The sequence below is a fragment of the Labrus bergylta genome, chromosome 8 (genome assembly GCF_963930695.1).
Source record: "Labrus bergylta chromosome 8, fLabBer1.1, whole genome shotgun sequence".
NCBI classification, from domain to species: domain Eukaryota; kingdom Metazoa; phylum Chordata; class Actinopteri; order Labriformes; family Labridae; genus Labrus; species Labrus bergylta.
Window position 1 is genome coordinate 3178208 of NC_089202.1, and position 16927 is coordinate 3195134.

At 42.0% G+C, this 16927-nt stretch overlaps 1 protein-coding gene across 1 annotated transcript; it reads right to left on the minus strand.

Moving 5' to 3' along the window:
* Positions 1-246: 246 nt before the first annotated feature.
* sall3a (spalt-like transcription factor 3a) lies at positions 247-16165 on the minus strand. The gene is made up of 4 exons (XM_020634447.3): positions 14779-16165; positions 2925-6080; positions 2239-2573; positions 247-1920 (listed from the first exon to the last, which is right to left on the minus strand). The coding sequence occupies exons 1-4, from the start codon at positions 14858-14860 to the stop codon at positions 1489-1491; spliced, it is 4005 nt and encodes a 1334-aa protein (XP_020490103.2). The 5' UTR covers positions 14861-16165; the 3' UTR covers positions 247-1488.
* Positions 16166-16927: the final 762 nt, after the last annotated feature.

A 16927-nucleotide genomic window follows, 5' to 3' on the forward strand; every position in this document is an offset into this window, starting at 1 on the left:
CCAAACCACAAAACTGTATCTTTTTCTCCCTCTTATTGTACGGATCAAAAGTATTAATACATGTCATTTATAAAAAGTAAAAATTATGTTGAGACATTATTAAAAAAAAAGGCTATATCTAAAAAGAACTCCTTTTTGAAATATCCCTTGTATTTGATAAACCATTGTCTCGCTTTTCAGGTTCATTTGATGGAAATAAAATTCTGACAGAGACGACATGATGCAGACAAGGAATCCATTCCAACACACCTGTTCTCTTATTTTTATTTAAGAAGGTTTTGATTGAGTGATGAGTTTGCACTCTGACAAGTAGCACTGATGCAGTAACAGAGAACCGACTCAGCAAATTGGAGGAGTGGTACGCTGAAAAACAATGAAAACAGCATGTGATAGATAGCTCAGTCAAAAGGTTAACGGTAACTCACAGACAAAACGTCTTGTTTTTAAAAAGTGCATTCACAAACATGACCAATACTCTCAACTCATGATGTCTATTTTTATGTGATACAAAATATGCATACCTGTTTTAGATTTGTCTGTATTTCTATACATAGATATTTCTTCAAAAGGATCACTTCTTTTTTCTTTTTACAAAGGTTAAAAGCAGGGTTGTGGTCATAGCAGCTTCGGATATCTCTAGCCTCTATACCGTGTAACAAGATACACGTAGTCTCAACAGATATCCAAATAAAACGTACAATTTTCTCTGTTGTTCAACTCAAATGACATACTGTCTTTATTGAAAGAGATATTCATCAGTGAAGCCTGCAGTTTAGAAAAAAAATGTATCAATAAAACGCTTGGGCCATTAAATATATTTTTGTATACCCGCTTTTTTGTCAATATCATAAATACTAAAGACACAGGACAATATTATAAGACAATGCTGGGAGACTAAATGTAAAGATTAAAATAGTTCAAACATTTTTTTCAAGTTTTCTAGTTCATGAAAAAACAAAATATCAGGCGAGCACAGAAACACTATTCTTCAGTCTTTTCTTCAGCCTATCCATGCCCCTTAATATTTCAAAGAGCAATCATAATCAGCGTTGCCAGACTGTCTTGAAACAAATATCTTTTCTGTTTTAGTCCTGTCCAGATCAGATGCTTGCCCATCGTAAATGAGGCAGGATCCCGGTTTTCAAAATAATTCCTAAAAGCAGTCAAACATACTGATAAAAACCAATAAGTACCATGCAAATCTTGCAAGACGACATATTCTCAAACAAGAGACAAATATTCTTCCTATAGGCGAAATATCAAGTGAGGAGGGGGTTGGGGGTGGGGGGGTGGGTGGGTGAAAGGCAAAGACCTCTAATCAATACTAAATACCATTTTTCCAAAACCAAACAAAAATATTTAATCTGTACATAATATAGTACGCATGAGTTCAGACGGTATCAGCAGTTCCTTTCCTTGTTATCAGACTCTTATCTCATTAGAGTCTTTGCCAAATGCCTATCTTGAAATAAAACAGAAAAGTGTTTTTTAATTGATCCCAATCTCTTTGTTTTCCTCCATAAATCTGGAGAAGGGGCGGCCGGCCCCCACATCCAGACCAGCCTTCTCCATACCCATCATGGGAGGGCTGCCGCCAGTGTGAACACGGTCCATTCCTCCAGGCATGGCTCCCAATGAAGTGATTCCTGCACCACCGAGGCTGACAGGGAGCTGCGTGATGCCTCCGTTCTGTATCACAGAGATCTCATTGTTCTTCATAGCCAATCCATTGGTAATGGCGGCTGCATACTGGTTCCAGAAGCCCGGGTCGACGTTCATGGCGCGAGCTGCCAGATCCTTCTGGAACATCTCACTGAACTTCATGGCATCCCCGCCCAGCAGGGCCATGGGATTCTCCACAGACAGTCGCCGACCCCTCCGAGCTGGAGCGTTGTTCCACATGTGTGTTCCCATGTGAACCTAAAATTAGCAACACAAAAAAAAAGAAACATGATGAGCGTGCCCATGGCAATTCATAAATTCTACAAGGATGGGACTGGGTAGTAAAGGCCAACATCATTGCAAAAAATTAAGTTCAACAAATGCATTGTGCCCTAGAATTTTCTATTGGAGAACATTTGAAAGAATATATATAATAGAGTAAAATGAGTTGGTATATTTCAACCTTAAATTACTCTTAGAACTAGAACAAAACCAATAGTATTCTATCTAACATAGTAAGCAGTTTTGCAACAGGAAAAACCCCTTTTATGTTTTTTTTACAAAACTGGCTCTTACCTTCAGATTGCCCTTTGTAGTGAAAGCCCTTCCACAAATGGAGCATGCAAAAGGTTTCTCCCCAGTGTGTGTGCGCTCATGGATTTGCAACGCACTGGCTGAAGAAAAATTCTTCCCACACGAGTGGCAGTTGTGCTGCTTAGGAGTGCGTCGTGGAGGCGGGGGAGCCAGCATTGGGTTGATGCTGGGACTCATGGTGGTCTGTGGTGCTGCAGCAGGGACCTGGATGCCCACCGGCAGGTGTGAGTTGTCAAGGGACAGAGACTTGCCATGTCCGTTCATTTCCATTTTAATCATGTTTGATGCAGTGCTGGCCAAATTAGGAGTGCTCAGCCCTGAAAGGAGAGATGGAAATTAAAACAATGAAATTACAAAAAAATATTGTCATTCTGCAAACATGGAATCTTGTAGCTTTGAAAAAGAAAAAATCTTGGGCCTCACTGACCGAATTAGGCTAATAACATTCAGATTAATTCATTAATCAATTAAGAAAAGGATTCAATTCAATCGTATTGAATCATATTTAACAAGATTTCTTCTAAAGCAATAAATATATCATTTCTCCTTATATATTTTTTTCTTGTGTGTTTATATAACATTGTAACCATGTAAATCAAATCATAGCAGATATCTGAATAGTTTGAATAAAGCATTTGTACATTTGATTTAATTTTGCACATACACACCTCGATCTCTACTCAGGAACAGCATGTTGAAGTGGCTCTCCTCCTTGATAAAGTGCCTGCCAGGTTGAGTGGCAGTCAGGTCAAGGGCCCCGGTGCCTTCACTTGCAGAAAGCGGAGATGGGGTCTCTGATTTTTCCGACTTCACCATTGCCAAGTTAGTTGTATTGTTGTCCTGGCCTTCCTCTGCTGTCATGGCACTGCTGTTGTTATTATTGTTGAGTGTAGCAGGGGACCTACATCGCTGGCTTTCGGAAAGGCTGTGAGCTGGGGACAAATGCTGCATCGAGCCAGAAGACTCCGAAAGAGCAGGGCTCCCCAAGCTTTGACCTTCAGCATCCCCCACTGCAGACAGGGAATCAGCGGCAAAGCAATCACTCTCTCCTCCATAGCTGATGCCGTTCTGCGTAAGCCTCTGACCAAAGGAACGAGTCATGTTGGCAGTTGAGTCGATCATTTTCATCTGGTTCTCCATTGCAGCAATGCTAGAAATTATGGAAGTAGGAGGCGAGCTCCCGGGTGAGTAGGGTTTAGATGGGTCCACTTCTCCTTCTTTAAAGTCAGCTTCATCTTCCATAGCCTGTTCCATTTCATCCAGAAGGTCATCATCATAGTTACTCATCGCATCTAAGCTCTTCTCGTCAAAGGAGAGGTCAGTGTCCATCTCTTGCAAGCTCTCAGGAACAGGAGTGTTGGGAATTTGCCCTCCCATATGCATACGGATGTGTTGCTGCAGGACAACAGCATTGGTGAACTTCTTCTGACATATAGGGCAGGAATGTTGGACCCGAAGTGGGGGTTTGGATCTGTGGACACCAAAGTGTGTTTTCAGATTTCCCTTGGTTGTGAATGCCCGACCACATATCTTGCATTTGAAAGGCCTCTCCCCAGTGTGGATACGGTAATGCATCTTTAGAGCACTCTGGCAACTCAGGACCCGATGACAGATGACACACTGGTTGGGGTCAGTCATCTTCTTGTCAATATTCTCAACAAGCTGCTGCAACTTTGATGTCTCTGAGGTTTGCATAGAGTCAAGGAGGCCTCCAAAAGGAAACTTGGCCTTAAACTGGTCTGAGAGCATGGGAAGGACTGGATGGGAAACAGAGTTAGAAACTGAGTTGTGGTTTGTGATGGGTTCAGTGATCTGGCCACAGCCGGATGAAGTGTTGGAGGTGACAGAAGAAGAGAGGACCACTTGAGTTGCTGTAGTTGTGGTGGTGGTGTTCTCTCCTGGCCTACTTGAGCAACTTGGAGGCAGGAGAACACCTTCAGGTTTCAAGAGAGGAGGTGCATCACTCCCTAGGCTGGGTTTTGGGGAAGGTGAAGTAGTGGTCATGCCAGAGTCAATGATGATATTAGGGGACAAAGATGCACACTCACTTGATGGTGGGGATGGTCTCTGGGGGGACCTGTTCAGTGGAGTGAGGCTAGGAGAATCACCAAAGCCTCCCATCATACTCGGCAACGTCGGAGGCAGCTGGAGCCCAACTGAGGTGGGAACTGTCGGTAGGACAGGTTTGCTGTCAAGCCATGTGGTAACAGGTTTTTCTGGTGGCAGAGACATTCCATATGGTATGCCCGAGCTTGTGGGCACATTGTCAAGGTACTCTGGCACGGGGTAGGGGTTCATCTGAATATGTGGATATTTCTCTTTGTGCCTCTGGAAGTGGACTTTCAAGTTTCCCTTTGTGGAGAAACGATTGCCACATATGTTACATTTGTAGGGCCTCTCTCCAGTGTGGGAACGCAGATGGATCTGTAGGGCACTGTCGCTGCCAAAGACCTTGGCACAGAACCGACACTTATGCTTGAAGAAGGGGTCCTCAGAACTAGGCTTTGTGTCAAACACAGACACATTTGGGGGCTTCCCCTTGCGATGCTTCATCAGAGCAGCGAGAGGATCAAGCGCATTGGCTGTGGCTGCAATACTGGCCAGCGGGTTGGGGAAGATAACGCTGCTGGATGAGCTGTGAGGTATCAGTGGTAGATTGGAGGCTGGGCTCAGGAGGCTGCTGTGGCTGAGTGAGGGAGGGGTGGTGGAGTTCCTGGAAAGAGCTGAGCTGCTGTTAATGCCACCACCTCCTGTTACACTGCTACTAGTGCTTATGTTGTTGTTCGACACTGTGGATGAGCAAGAGGGAAGTAGAGATGACAATCCAGTACCACTTGGTGGGGGAAACACAGAGTTATTTGAGGATGAGTTTGGGATTGAAGAGATCGACTGCTGACTGCCACTTTGTTGTGTTTGAGAGAGAGGCCCCTCTGTTGCTGATGTCAGAGGTGAAGGGCCTTGACTGTTGAGAGTGGCCGGCAACCTTACAGGCAGCTGATGGACAGGAGGAGTGATGAAGTTGTGTAGTTGAAGCTGACTTGTGACAGGGGGGGCACAGGAGGATGCAGGCCCCTGATTTCCTGCCGCATTGCTGTGATGGTGGTTGAGAGCAGACTGTGAGGCGGACTGTCTGTTCATTAAAGCCACCTGACTGCGTATTTGTTCTATCAGCTGCAGCTGATGTATCTGCTGTTGCTGGAGGGCCATCAACTGATCTAGGATCATAGGAATAGCCATGGTGGAAACCCCACTGCCTACCGCTGCCCTTACACTCTGTGAAAATTGGGCAACTGCTACCCGAGTACCATGCAGTGTCTCCAAGGTAACATTGGTGCTTGGCATGGCGTAGCTCGGATCAGTAGAGGGGACGACATCATTGAGCTGAGGTAGGAGGATGTCTGGCTCAGGGGATGTCAAATCTCTCTCTTCAAGATCCATAGTTTTTTCAGGAGAAAGCTCTACCTCCATCTGCTCGTCCTCCTTTTCTAGGACATCGACCCCATTTAGGGTAACTGTCTCTTGGATGTCCTCCCCCTCACCAGCAGGACTGTGGCTGCCCTCCCTTGGGTCCTCGCTGTCAGCCTGCTCACTAGGGCAGCTTGGGACAGGGGAGAGCTCTGTGGGGTACTCTTGTGAGGGATTAGGTGTGTCCTCATTGTCATTCACTATGAGCACTAGGGGGTTTTTGGTGCAGTTCGTTAAATGTTCACAGAAGTCTGACCACTTGAAGAACTCAGCGCAACACTTCTCACATATATGTGTCTCTTCACTGCCGCTGCGGCTCTCGTTCCCGCTGTCGGCATCATCCAGCACATCACCTCGGGCTAAAGGGAGGAGAGGGGGTCAGGGTTATGGAGTGTGTGTGGGGGGGGGGGGGGGGGGGAGAAAGAAAAGAAAGGAGGGGGGAGCAAAAAGAGAAGAATTAATGAATAAATAATCAATAAAGAATCCACACATATTTTGCAGTGCTGCAAAGATTTAACCTTTGATTTTTTTTCCTCTCTTTTAACATAACCAAAATCAATATTCTTTTTTTATTCTTTTACTCTGAACAAATTGCCCTAGTTCACCAATTCTCAAAACCCAGGTTTGTGCATTCACACCCTCTCCATAGAGCCAGCTAATAATTTTCTTTGTGCAATCCATCAAATTATGAGGGCCTATCAATTGTGGATACTGCCGCTTAATGAAATTCCATAGAACCTATTGATTTCCAATATTTCATACAATTCGCAGCTGCCTCCTCTGTTGGGTACAAATCAGGACTTTGATGGCCCCATTAGGATTCCCCTCTGCTATCAAGCCCAGTCATTTCCACCTGAATTTCAAACGCCTGGCCTTTTCATTTAGCATTGCAAAGGCAATACTTAAGCCCTGAAACTAAGCGAGGGACTCCAGACTGAAACACTTTGTTGTCATGATGTCAGGGAAATTGTGTGGACAAAAGTGAGTGCATAGGGTTACTAAACGGTAAATGCTCTTTTACAATTCATGCACTCTTCACTATTAAAAATGTAAAACAGTTATAATATATTACTTGTGTACTTAAGCATTAAGTTTAAAAAACCTAGTGTCACTTTCTCGCTCTCCTTCTCTCTCTGGGTTTGTGTCTGTCTCTCTCCCTTCCCTATGCTCTCTGAAATAAGACTCAACAAATTACATGCTAGTGCCATGGCAGCAAAGACTCTGATTAGTTACACATGTTTAATCACAGTTGTAGGAAGCCACTTCCTCTTCCACAGGCAACCATCAAGAGTCAAACAAGCCAGCGCAAGCTATAAACATGGACCTTATTCACACCTGATCAAAACCAAGTAAAAACTGCTTCCCTTCTATGTTTATTTTTGTCGGTTTTCCCGTGTCCGTATGTACATATATCCTTTTCATTATGCAAAGGAAGTGTGCTTGCTCACTACCACAACATCCTGAAGGTACTCTTTTTTTTCAGAGCCTTCTGTTCTGTTTACACTCAAATACCAAGCTCATATCGGGGAATATAACTATTTATGTAGAAATTAAACTATTTCATATACAATTTACACCATGAATATTCTCAGGACGATTTAGCAGTCATTACTGCAAATAAAAGAGATTTATTCCATGAAAAGATGGCCTCTCTAAAATAACCTGCTACAAAATACAGTTCAGATTATACTTCTGTTAGATGAGTTAATATCTCTTTAAGTATGGACTCGTAGCCATTAAAAACCTAGAAACACAACACTGTCATGAATATCGTGAGAAGATAATTCATTGTATTTATACAAGTTTGCTTCCACTATAGGAGTTCCCCTCATGCAATAGGCTTCACCAGCATGGGCTATGATTGTAGAAGTTAAGGACATGCACATGTTTACCAAACACTAAAGCCCCCTCTATGCCTTTAAAGTGTGTAATCATGACAGTTATACAGTTCTTCTGCCCATTTCAAAGGTTAGAGAGGAAGGAGCCCTGGTGACGCAGACATGAAAAATTTGTGGCTATAGTAGTGACTCATTAGTTGGGAAAATTCATCATGATTTTTCTTTCAGGTAGGGGCATGAGCTATCAAGGTCTGAAGTTAGTAACTGAATAGGTTATCAACAGGAAGGTTTTGGTCAGGGTCTGTGTTTTTATCGGGGGCAGGGCTGAAAAAATAAAATATTTTTTGACTGAATAATGTGTCTTGCCAGGTTTCATTCTTTTTAACAATTAAGTAAGTAAAGGAAAATCAAATCTAGAAAATCAAGATTTTTTTTTTAAGTTTTAGGGAGTCTCTGTACCCACTTTTACATTTTTTTGTAATCTGCCTTCTTAGAATCCTAGTCACAAGATAAACACAGTATAAAATGTAATTAGTGGATAAAATGATGAATATGTTGTCATTATCTATATTACACAACCATCACAAAAGACTCCAATTCTAATCCAAAATCTAAAAGGGAAAAGGAGCGAGGGATTGGAACCGTCTGTGACACGTGACAGCAGGCTAAAAATCTCCTTAGCCCAGCAGCGGACAGCAGGTCTCATTTCCATAATTGGAGGTTGAAAGGTCAACACAAATGAGTGGGTATTGTGTTGAGCTGATTAGTTATTAGAATGGTATTACTGTCAATCTCTTTTATTCATTCCTACAATTACAAGTGGGGGCATTTGTATGCCTCTGACCTCACACTCATACACACACTCCGACACGTTTTACCCAACACACACATTTAGACACATAAAAAACACACACAAATCAAGGGCGTACGTATGGAGATAAACACCTGAAGATATCACACACACACACACACACACACACACACACACACACACACACACTCCTGCTGTCAGGGAGAATACTGTGTGTGTGTATAAATGTTGAATGAACAAATTTACAATACAAAAATATAAACTTTCCTTAATTAAACAATAGAGAAACAGGGATTTTTATCACTTTAAAATATATTTTTTAATTCATGTAAATTTCAAAATGTGTTGCAAGTGATGAAAGGAAAATTGTGAAGAAGTCTACCTTTTTTAAATGATAGATTGTGAATAGCTCAAAACAACTGACTCATTCTCAATTTTGCAGAGTACAATTTGTAAAACATTAAATAAGCAATTCAGTCATCCAGATGTGGTATTTTTTATCTGACATTTTAAACATGTTTAAAAGTGTGCAATTTGACAAACGACTACAGAGCACGCTGATCGTTATTTGTCTCGCCTTTGTCCAAAGTTGTGAAATATTCAAATTGCATTCACAATCCCCCTGAAACAATGGGGTGCCATCGTTTTGTGCAGCTGTGTAGAGGCGACATTTTGCGTCTGTTGTGTGTTTGCAAGACAATAAGTGCAAATAAGTGTGTGTGTGTGTGTGTGTGTGTGTGTGTGTGTGTGTGAGAGGGTGTATTGATTTTCCTATAGCATGAGAAAAGAAGGGCTGAATAAAAACACAATCCGTTTTGACATTCCTCTAAGAGTCTTCATTTACTGAGATGTGAATATTAAGCTGAGCGCAGTCAATGGGGGGATTGTAGACATTGAATCTGTGTGTGTGTGTGTGTGTGTGTGTGTGTGTGTGTGTGTGTGTTATCTTGGGCCAGCAATCTTTGGCATGCTAACTGAAACTGCTAATCTGACGTATTGTATCAGATGAGGTATTCATGCTTTCCATGCACCGATTCTGCGAGAGCCACAGAGCCGAGCATTGAGCGAGAGCATTCGATAATTATAAAATTGTCTCATTCTTAACAATTTCCAGATTCACTTGATGAACACACATTCAGACTATGGCACTGGTAACATTTACTTCATTTTAAAGTCACTGTTATCTCTTTTTAAATAAGTCATACTCCATATTTAAGGTTTTTCTGTACATAAAACTTAAGGAGGAATTTCCAAAAACTGCCAATGCTCTTACAGCCTTATTACAATTTCTCCTCCCTTTGCATTCCTCTCCAGCATCTTTGGACCCTTGCAGAGAGAATCATCACTGTAGGTCCAGCCCATGTTGGGAGGGGAGGGTAAAAAAATACACACAAGGCCTGCTGGGCTCAACAATGTTGGAATTCTTGTTCCAACTACATTTTTCCTTTGTGTTCTTTGGTCACAAATCCCAAAAGTCTATTGCGTATTTCAACTCGTGAATTTAGAAGTAATTTTCTATTCAATACGATTTGACAGCCAACTATTTGGACAGATGTATTGCGTGCCTTTTGTTGCATTTTATCTGAATGATTTAAACACCGGCACAGGACCGTTCAGGGCACAGAGAAATAAAAAAGAAAATATACTCTGAAAATCACATTAATAAAGAGTAAATTTCACCTTTTAAATACTGGATGTCTTGGTAAAGTGGTTAAGTTTTGCATTAATTCCTCTCATTTTATCGACCACTATTTGCATTTTTTTTCTCCAGACAACCAATTCTTTAAAAAAAAAAAAAAAAATTCTGCAATTGCACTCTTCTCGGAGAGTAATGACTCTGTTGCAAGAAACAAATTAATCAACTCCTCAGATGATCCCGTGCTAAATCGGCAGAGGTCTGAGCGTTCTCAGCACAGCTCTGTGTGTGTGTGTGTGTGTGTGTGTGTGTGTGTGTGTGTGTGTGTGTGTGTGTGTGTGTGTGTAAATGTGTGTGCGTGTGTCAGTCATCAGCCTGTTCAGCCCTGCTGCAGAGTGGTACAGTCATATCTGCGCAAACAGGGAGGCCTTTGTCGTTTGCCTGCAGATGTGGAGCAGCCAAAACATTAACGATTTGTTTGTGTATGCATTTGCAATACAGTATTCAGTGACGGCACTCTGTCCACATGACCGTGTGTGTCACCCGTCAAGACGGCTCGCTGTGTCCGAGTATGTTTGTGTGTGTGGATTAACGACAGAGCTCGAGGTGGTCGTCTAACGCAGGCTCACACTCAGCAGGCCAAATACATATTTAACATTATCTGTATTTTCAAATCAAGATCTGTGCATCAGCTCATGTTGGATTCAGACTGTTAGATGATGGTTTTCAAATGAGACTTAAAACTATTTCACTTTTCACACCCAGAAACCACAAAAAAAAAAAACATCATTAACAACAGGAATAATCTGTTTTTCTCCGTTCCTTCAGGGGTCTACTTTCTAAACAAATCACATGAAGATCAGAAAATGATCAAGACAAAATCATTGAAAGAGAAAAAAATCTCAGGATAGAAATAAAAGTCCTCAAGGGAAAGTCTTGTTATCTTTCCTTAAAATCTACTAAAGTATCCTGTTTAAAAAATGTCTCTCCTGTCTAGTCCTTCCTTCCAATCAGGGCCGAACTTGTTCGTGTGTGTGTGTTTTCAGTGCTGAGTAGTAATTAAGACACAGCCATATTTGAGTGCTGTCTTGAAGACATCTTTGGCACAACTGTGTGGGTGGTCCAGAGGCCTGCACCCAATGGTGAGAGGGGATTAAAACAAAAGCCAAACAAAGCCCTGCTGCAGGGGAGGCATGTTGTCACTGTCAGCAGGGATTTCCTCAATAGATTATATATTTTTGCACCTCATAACTCTTGATTATTCCAGCCTACATTATGTACTATGTGAGAAAAAAAAAGAGTGCTACATTTTGCAGCTGTATGTTTGAGAATTGAGAAAAGAGTTTATCTTTGAGTAAATGAACATATTTCTGTCAGTGAATTAAGCATTCAAAATGGAACTTGAGGCTTTTTTTTTTGAAAGTATGACAAAATATACTTCCTAGGTATCACCTCAGCTGTAGATATGACATTTTTATGACATGTAAAATGTACCTTTTTCTATTGAAATTGATCTCATGAATCATTGTAGCTGGGGAAATTTACCTCTAGAGCGTGATGAACAAAAGTATGTCAATACGCAACACAGACACCTCAGCCTCCAATCACATTTTGCATGCACACCTACAAAGACACTGGATGCAGGAGGAAGCTGTGGTGAGATGAAAAGCCCACGGCTGCTCACACTTACACGAGTAAGCTACACATCCAAGGTCAACAACACACATGTTCTAATTGTACAAGGAGCTTGACATCTAGCGGCAGGACCTGGCTGGCCAGGGCAAGACAAAGGTTAAGTCAGCAAGCTTTATAAAAGCACTCCTAAGCGGACCCTCCTCCTCCTCCTCTATCCATCCTTACACACACACATTACACACACACACACACATTACACACACACACACACACACACACACACACACACACACACACACACACACAGTTACAACCCCCCATGCCCCAAGGGGGCAAGTGTCCGGGAGGCCTGAGGGAGAGATGATATGCCAGACACGGGCTTGTTGGCACTTGATTTGAGTTTTTTCATGTTTGGGGTGATGCAGCACATGAAAGAGGTCCTCACTGAGCTGCACAGTGACATCAATTCACAGACAAAAGGGCGGATCGAACTGAAGGACTTAAGATCCCAAAAAAAATGAACACACAAGAGAAAGTTCCAACCAAAAGTTCCTCACTGCTGTGGTGTTTTTCTTGTTTAAATCCTATTTTCATTAAATGCACCCTGGACAGAACGTCATCGAGCACATCTGGAATGACACGTGAAAGCTTGACTTTCTCTTTACCAGCGGCCAACATGTATAGATTTTTAAGTCTAAATGAAGCAGTGACTGACAATTGGAGCTTTGAATTCCTTCGACATTATATGCAATGATTTGTCAGAGCCAGCGATCAATAGTGTCGTCACGAGATGCAGCTCAGCACGAGGCAGCGAAGAATCCGATCATGCTGCAATGATACACTGACAGTGTGACATTTGTAGGCCGTGTGTGAGGTAGTTTTGGATGAGACATGGTGTTATTAGGTTTATTTAAGTGTGTATGGGCTCACTGTGTTCTGCCAAAGGATTAGGATTGTTTCACTGCAACGTCTGTCCTGAAAACAAGCGAGCCACTATGGTACTGCTACAGGAACATTCCACGGCCACTTCCAGTCTCAAGCACAATTGCGTAGATACTATAGGTTACACACAACACTGTCTGTGTGTGTGTGTGTGTGTGTGTGTGTGTGTGTGTGTGTGTGTGTGTATCTTCATTTTAAAGATACACATCCAAGGAGGAGGGTGAATGTTAATATAGAAAACAGGAGCCGAAAAAAGGATATGTGATTTTTTACATATTCTACAGTAATTTCCTCTCTTGGTGGATTTGTTTTAGAATATTTTCTGATTAATAAATTGCAATAATAATTAAAACAATGAAATGCCTGCATGTAGATGTCAAACAGGGTGATAAAAAATGTATTGTTTCATTCCCTGGTCCTACAGGAGAGCAACCTGATGGATGTTTCATGTCTCTAGCTAAAGCCTTGTAAAGATTATCCTCACATTAAAACAGAAATGTTTGTGTTTTCAAATTTTAAAATGATAAAAATGGAAGGAGTAAAAAAATAAAAGAGGGCCAAGAGTCAGCGATGTGATTCCCTGCACTCACACTTTACATTTCCCCCATTGAAAGAGAGCTGCTCCCCAGAGATTACATCACATACTTCTATGGTAAAGAAGCCCTGCAAAGTGTGTGTGTGTGTGTGTGTGTGTGTGTGTGTGTGTGTGTGTGTGTGTGTGTGTGTGAGTGTGAGCGTGTGTGCGCTGGCCAACATTTGTTTATTGTGTGATAGAAATAAAGGCAGTGATTTGTAGCCAGCTTTAAGGATGCCCATAAGAAATGGATCTTCAATGAAGGCACTTCAAAAAAAAGTGATGATTTTAAAAGTGAAGTAATGTGATGTAATTGTTTGGATTTTAAAGTTTTAGAAATGACTATTAATTACTCTTAATGTATAAAAATGAATTTCTAATATAATGTATTACAGTGTTACTTTATGAACTAGAGCAGTTTATATTATTTTAGTTTAAAATATGTATGAATAAAACAAATAACAATAAGGTGTTTGTACTTTGGACTGAGGAAGATTATATATCCCTGCAGATGTCATGTTGTCCCCTTAATTCCCGCAGCATTCCGCTTTACACAAGATGTGACTTGAACTCTATAATGGTCGTTTTATTGCGCAGAAGGCTGAATACAGAATAAAAAACCAAACAAAAAAACATGAATGAGCCTCATTCTTTCCACATGGCGAGGACGAGCTCTGTCAACCGATGTTGCCGACATTGTGCGCAAAAGGGAACAAATCAAGTGTGCTAAATTTATGTGAGGGGGGGTAAACAAAAAACATTTCCATAACAAAACAAGGCTTCGACCTGCAACAGAATCCGCATTTTGCTCCTCGGAGACCCAGACGTGCGCTCAGGGACAAAAAGACACAAAAGCTTCTTTAAAAAAAGGAGAATAAATTCTAAGACTTCAAAAAAAATTATAATAATTTTATATGAGAAAAAATATGTACAGTATTTTTAATTTCAAATTTCGCGGAACTTTTGATTTTTCAATTCCAAAAGATACTGTTCAATATTTGCCGAATTATTTAAAATCATGTCTGTTTAGAAGACTTGGCTTGTTTTTGAGTGTTTACACATATACGCACAAAATGTGTACGATTTTCAAGACATGTTTTAAGAGCACAGCAACGATATTTGACATGAAGGAAAATATTAAATCAATTCTATTTCTAAACATGTCTTTCAAAAAGGCCTCCAGCGCATCGTCTAAAGCCTCTAAGTGTAAACTGGTGTAAATGAATGTATGCATTAGTTACATCCATCTCTAAAGTCATTTATCAGCCAGCAGCCGGTGCTGCGAGCTGCAGGTTGGACACAAACACACAACTTCTCTACCGGGGACCGCACACACTACAGCCGTCGATTGCGGGCAGACTTTTGACTTCAACAATGTGTCATTAGAAATATATTAAGATTTTTTTTTTTTACGAAACTATCGACATGATTAATCTCTTTGAAAAATTTGTAATAATCCACAAGGAGTCAAAGCACTTTGGATTTCAGGTAAAACTTGTGAAACTTCGTTAAAAGCTCCTAAAACAGAGTGAAATGCTGAAACACACAGTGCAGAAGAAAAGGCTGTGAAAAGGAAGTTTTCTGTGAGAAAGGAGAGCTCAGCTGATCAGGTCCCACTCACCGTGCTCGGAAACCACTCCGGCTAGTGCGGGATCCTCGTCCGACTTGAGGTGCTGCGGCTTGGCTTGCTTGCGTCGGGACATGCTGCTGGCGTCAGTGCTGGCGATGCTTCTGCTTTTGCGCTCCGTGATGCCTCTGCGTTTGGCAGATACATCAGCGAAGAGCGAATGAATCAACGCACAAAAAAAGTTCGCAAACAGTCTAGTAGCGGAGCAAGTGAGAGGGGGGGGGAAATGAGAAATTAGCCGATGTCGCTGCTTCTGTCGCTGCTGTTGCTGTGCGTTGGATTGCGCATGTCGGTATAATAATTATGATAGTGAATAATGCCTCGCGATTAATGGCACCGTGTGAAGGTGGGGAGGATTGGCTAGAGTCCAGCGGACGCGCATTGGATATGGTAATGAGGGACGGACTGAGCAATTAGCCGCTTCACTCTCAGACTTTATCCGTCTCTTTTCTCTTTACTATCCAGCCTCCCCCAACAACACAACACAACACACCAAATCTCTTGTTGTGCCGGGCTCACGGGGCGGGCGGGGGGGGGGGGGGGGGGGGGTCTTCAACAGGGACGTCAGGCTCTTTTTTTTCCTCTCCTTTCACCGAGCGCACCGACTCACAAGAGCCGAAGATTCACCGCCGCGCTTCTTCTCGAAAGATTTCTAATTTTCATCTCTTTGACCTGTTTCATTCCGCTTTTTGCTCACAACTGCACAAAAAAGCGTCTCCTCAAACAGTCTGTCACAGGAGCTTGACTCACTCCTTGCACTTTCTCTGTCGCGGTAACTTTGTTAACACACACTTCCTTCAGACAGAGAGATGTTTACAGTCTCAGGGATGTTAGTTTACTGTTGACATTCTGCGATGTGGTTTACTTGCAAGTGGACAGGACGAGTACAGTTCTTGATGGTAGCAGTCAAATTTGTCCAGGGTTTATTTTTTTTCTTTTCTTTAAATGGCGCAGCTCTGCTCTCCAAACTTTGACGCGCGTATGCTGAGAAAACAGTGCCACGATTAGCAACAGTCCTCCTCTCAGTTACAGAGACAAAGTCACTATGGTCAAAAAGTCATTTGTCCTGCATTAGACAAGTCGCTTCCCGGTTTCTGATCGTGATGAAGTTCCCCTCGTCCTCCTCCTCCTCCTCTCGCTGTTCTACCTCCCGGTCGCGCTGTATGCCTCGGTGCGCTTTCCAAAAAGTGGCTTTTTCTGGAGATCTGGTGGCCAAACACTCAAACGCCGATTCGTCTCCGAATAAAAAACGAGCCAATCAGTGTCTTCCCTTCTATTGGGCTCTCGCGCTCACTTCGAAACCAACTTTGAAGTTATCTTCTGGCAGCCCGCGAGCGCAGTCGGTCTCTTCGGTGTTGGGCATGGCTCCGTGTGTGTGGGGGACTGCGCTGTATGTGAGAGTTAACCCCCAAGCAGAGGTTCAGCCCATTGCTTTCAGCCACCACTAGGATGTACCACCACGTTACTGTTCACCCAGATCTGACCTCCCATCATATCATATCTCCCAGCCGTCTGTTGGGGCTCAGCGTCATATTCATCTCAGGGCATTTTTCTTTTATGTGAGATGATATTTTGTGAGTGTACGGCTGGCTTTCAGTCACAAAGTCGCAGCTTTATAAAAACGATACTTCTCGTTTATGGGCATTTTACGCACGATGGCAACAACTGGAGACGTATTCTATCGTTTGCTGACAGTAATCACACAAGACATAAATTATTTACTGTAAAAAGTAAATATCTTTTTATAACTCTCAGACTGTTGGGCCTGTAAAGTGTCATACACGCAATGTATTGTTAATTTTTGTATCTTATATTCTGTCACTGCCCTTACACCTCCGTAAAAATAAGTGAAAAGAGAAACGATGTTTTGCACTGTTGCCAGATGCTTGTGGATTTAAATAAACACACTAGCCATTAACTTTACCAATATCTATTTGCATTAAAATGCCCTGGAAGCATGGGGTCATATTAATGGACGGAGGAGGACTGAAAGGATTAAGATGTGCGAGGCTGAGGGGAAGGAAGTAAATACGAGAGAAAACGTATTTATCACAAGTGATTTCTTATCAACATAAATGTAATTTTTCATATTACAAATTTCACCATTTGTCAAAAGATGTATATCTAAATAATCTGTACATCC

Bases quoted from the DNA above. Each gene is read 5' to 3' on its own strand.
- sall3a (XM_020634447.3), bottom strand. From the start codon at position 14,860: ATGTCCCGACGCAAGCAAGCCAAGCCGCAGCACCTCAAGTCGGACGAG. The intron at 2,574-2,924 runs GTGTGTATGTGC...CTCTCCTTTCAG, and splicing joins GTTCCTGAGTAGAGATCGAG to GGCTGAGCACTCCTAATTTG. The intron at 1,921-2,238 runs GTAAGAGCCAGT...TGCTAATTTTAG, and splicing joins CTACAAAGGGCAATCTGAAG to GTTCACATGGGAACACACAT.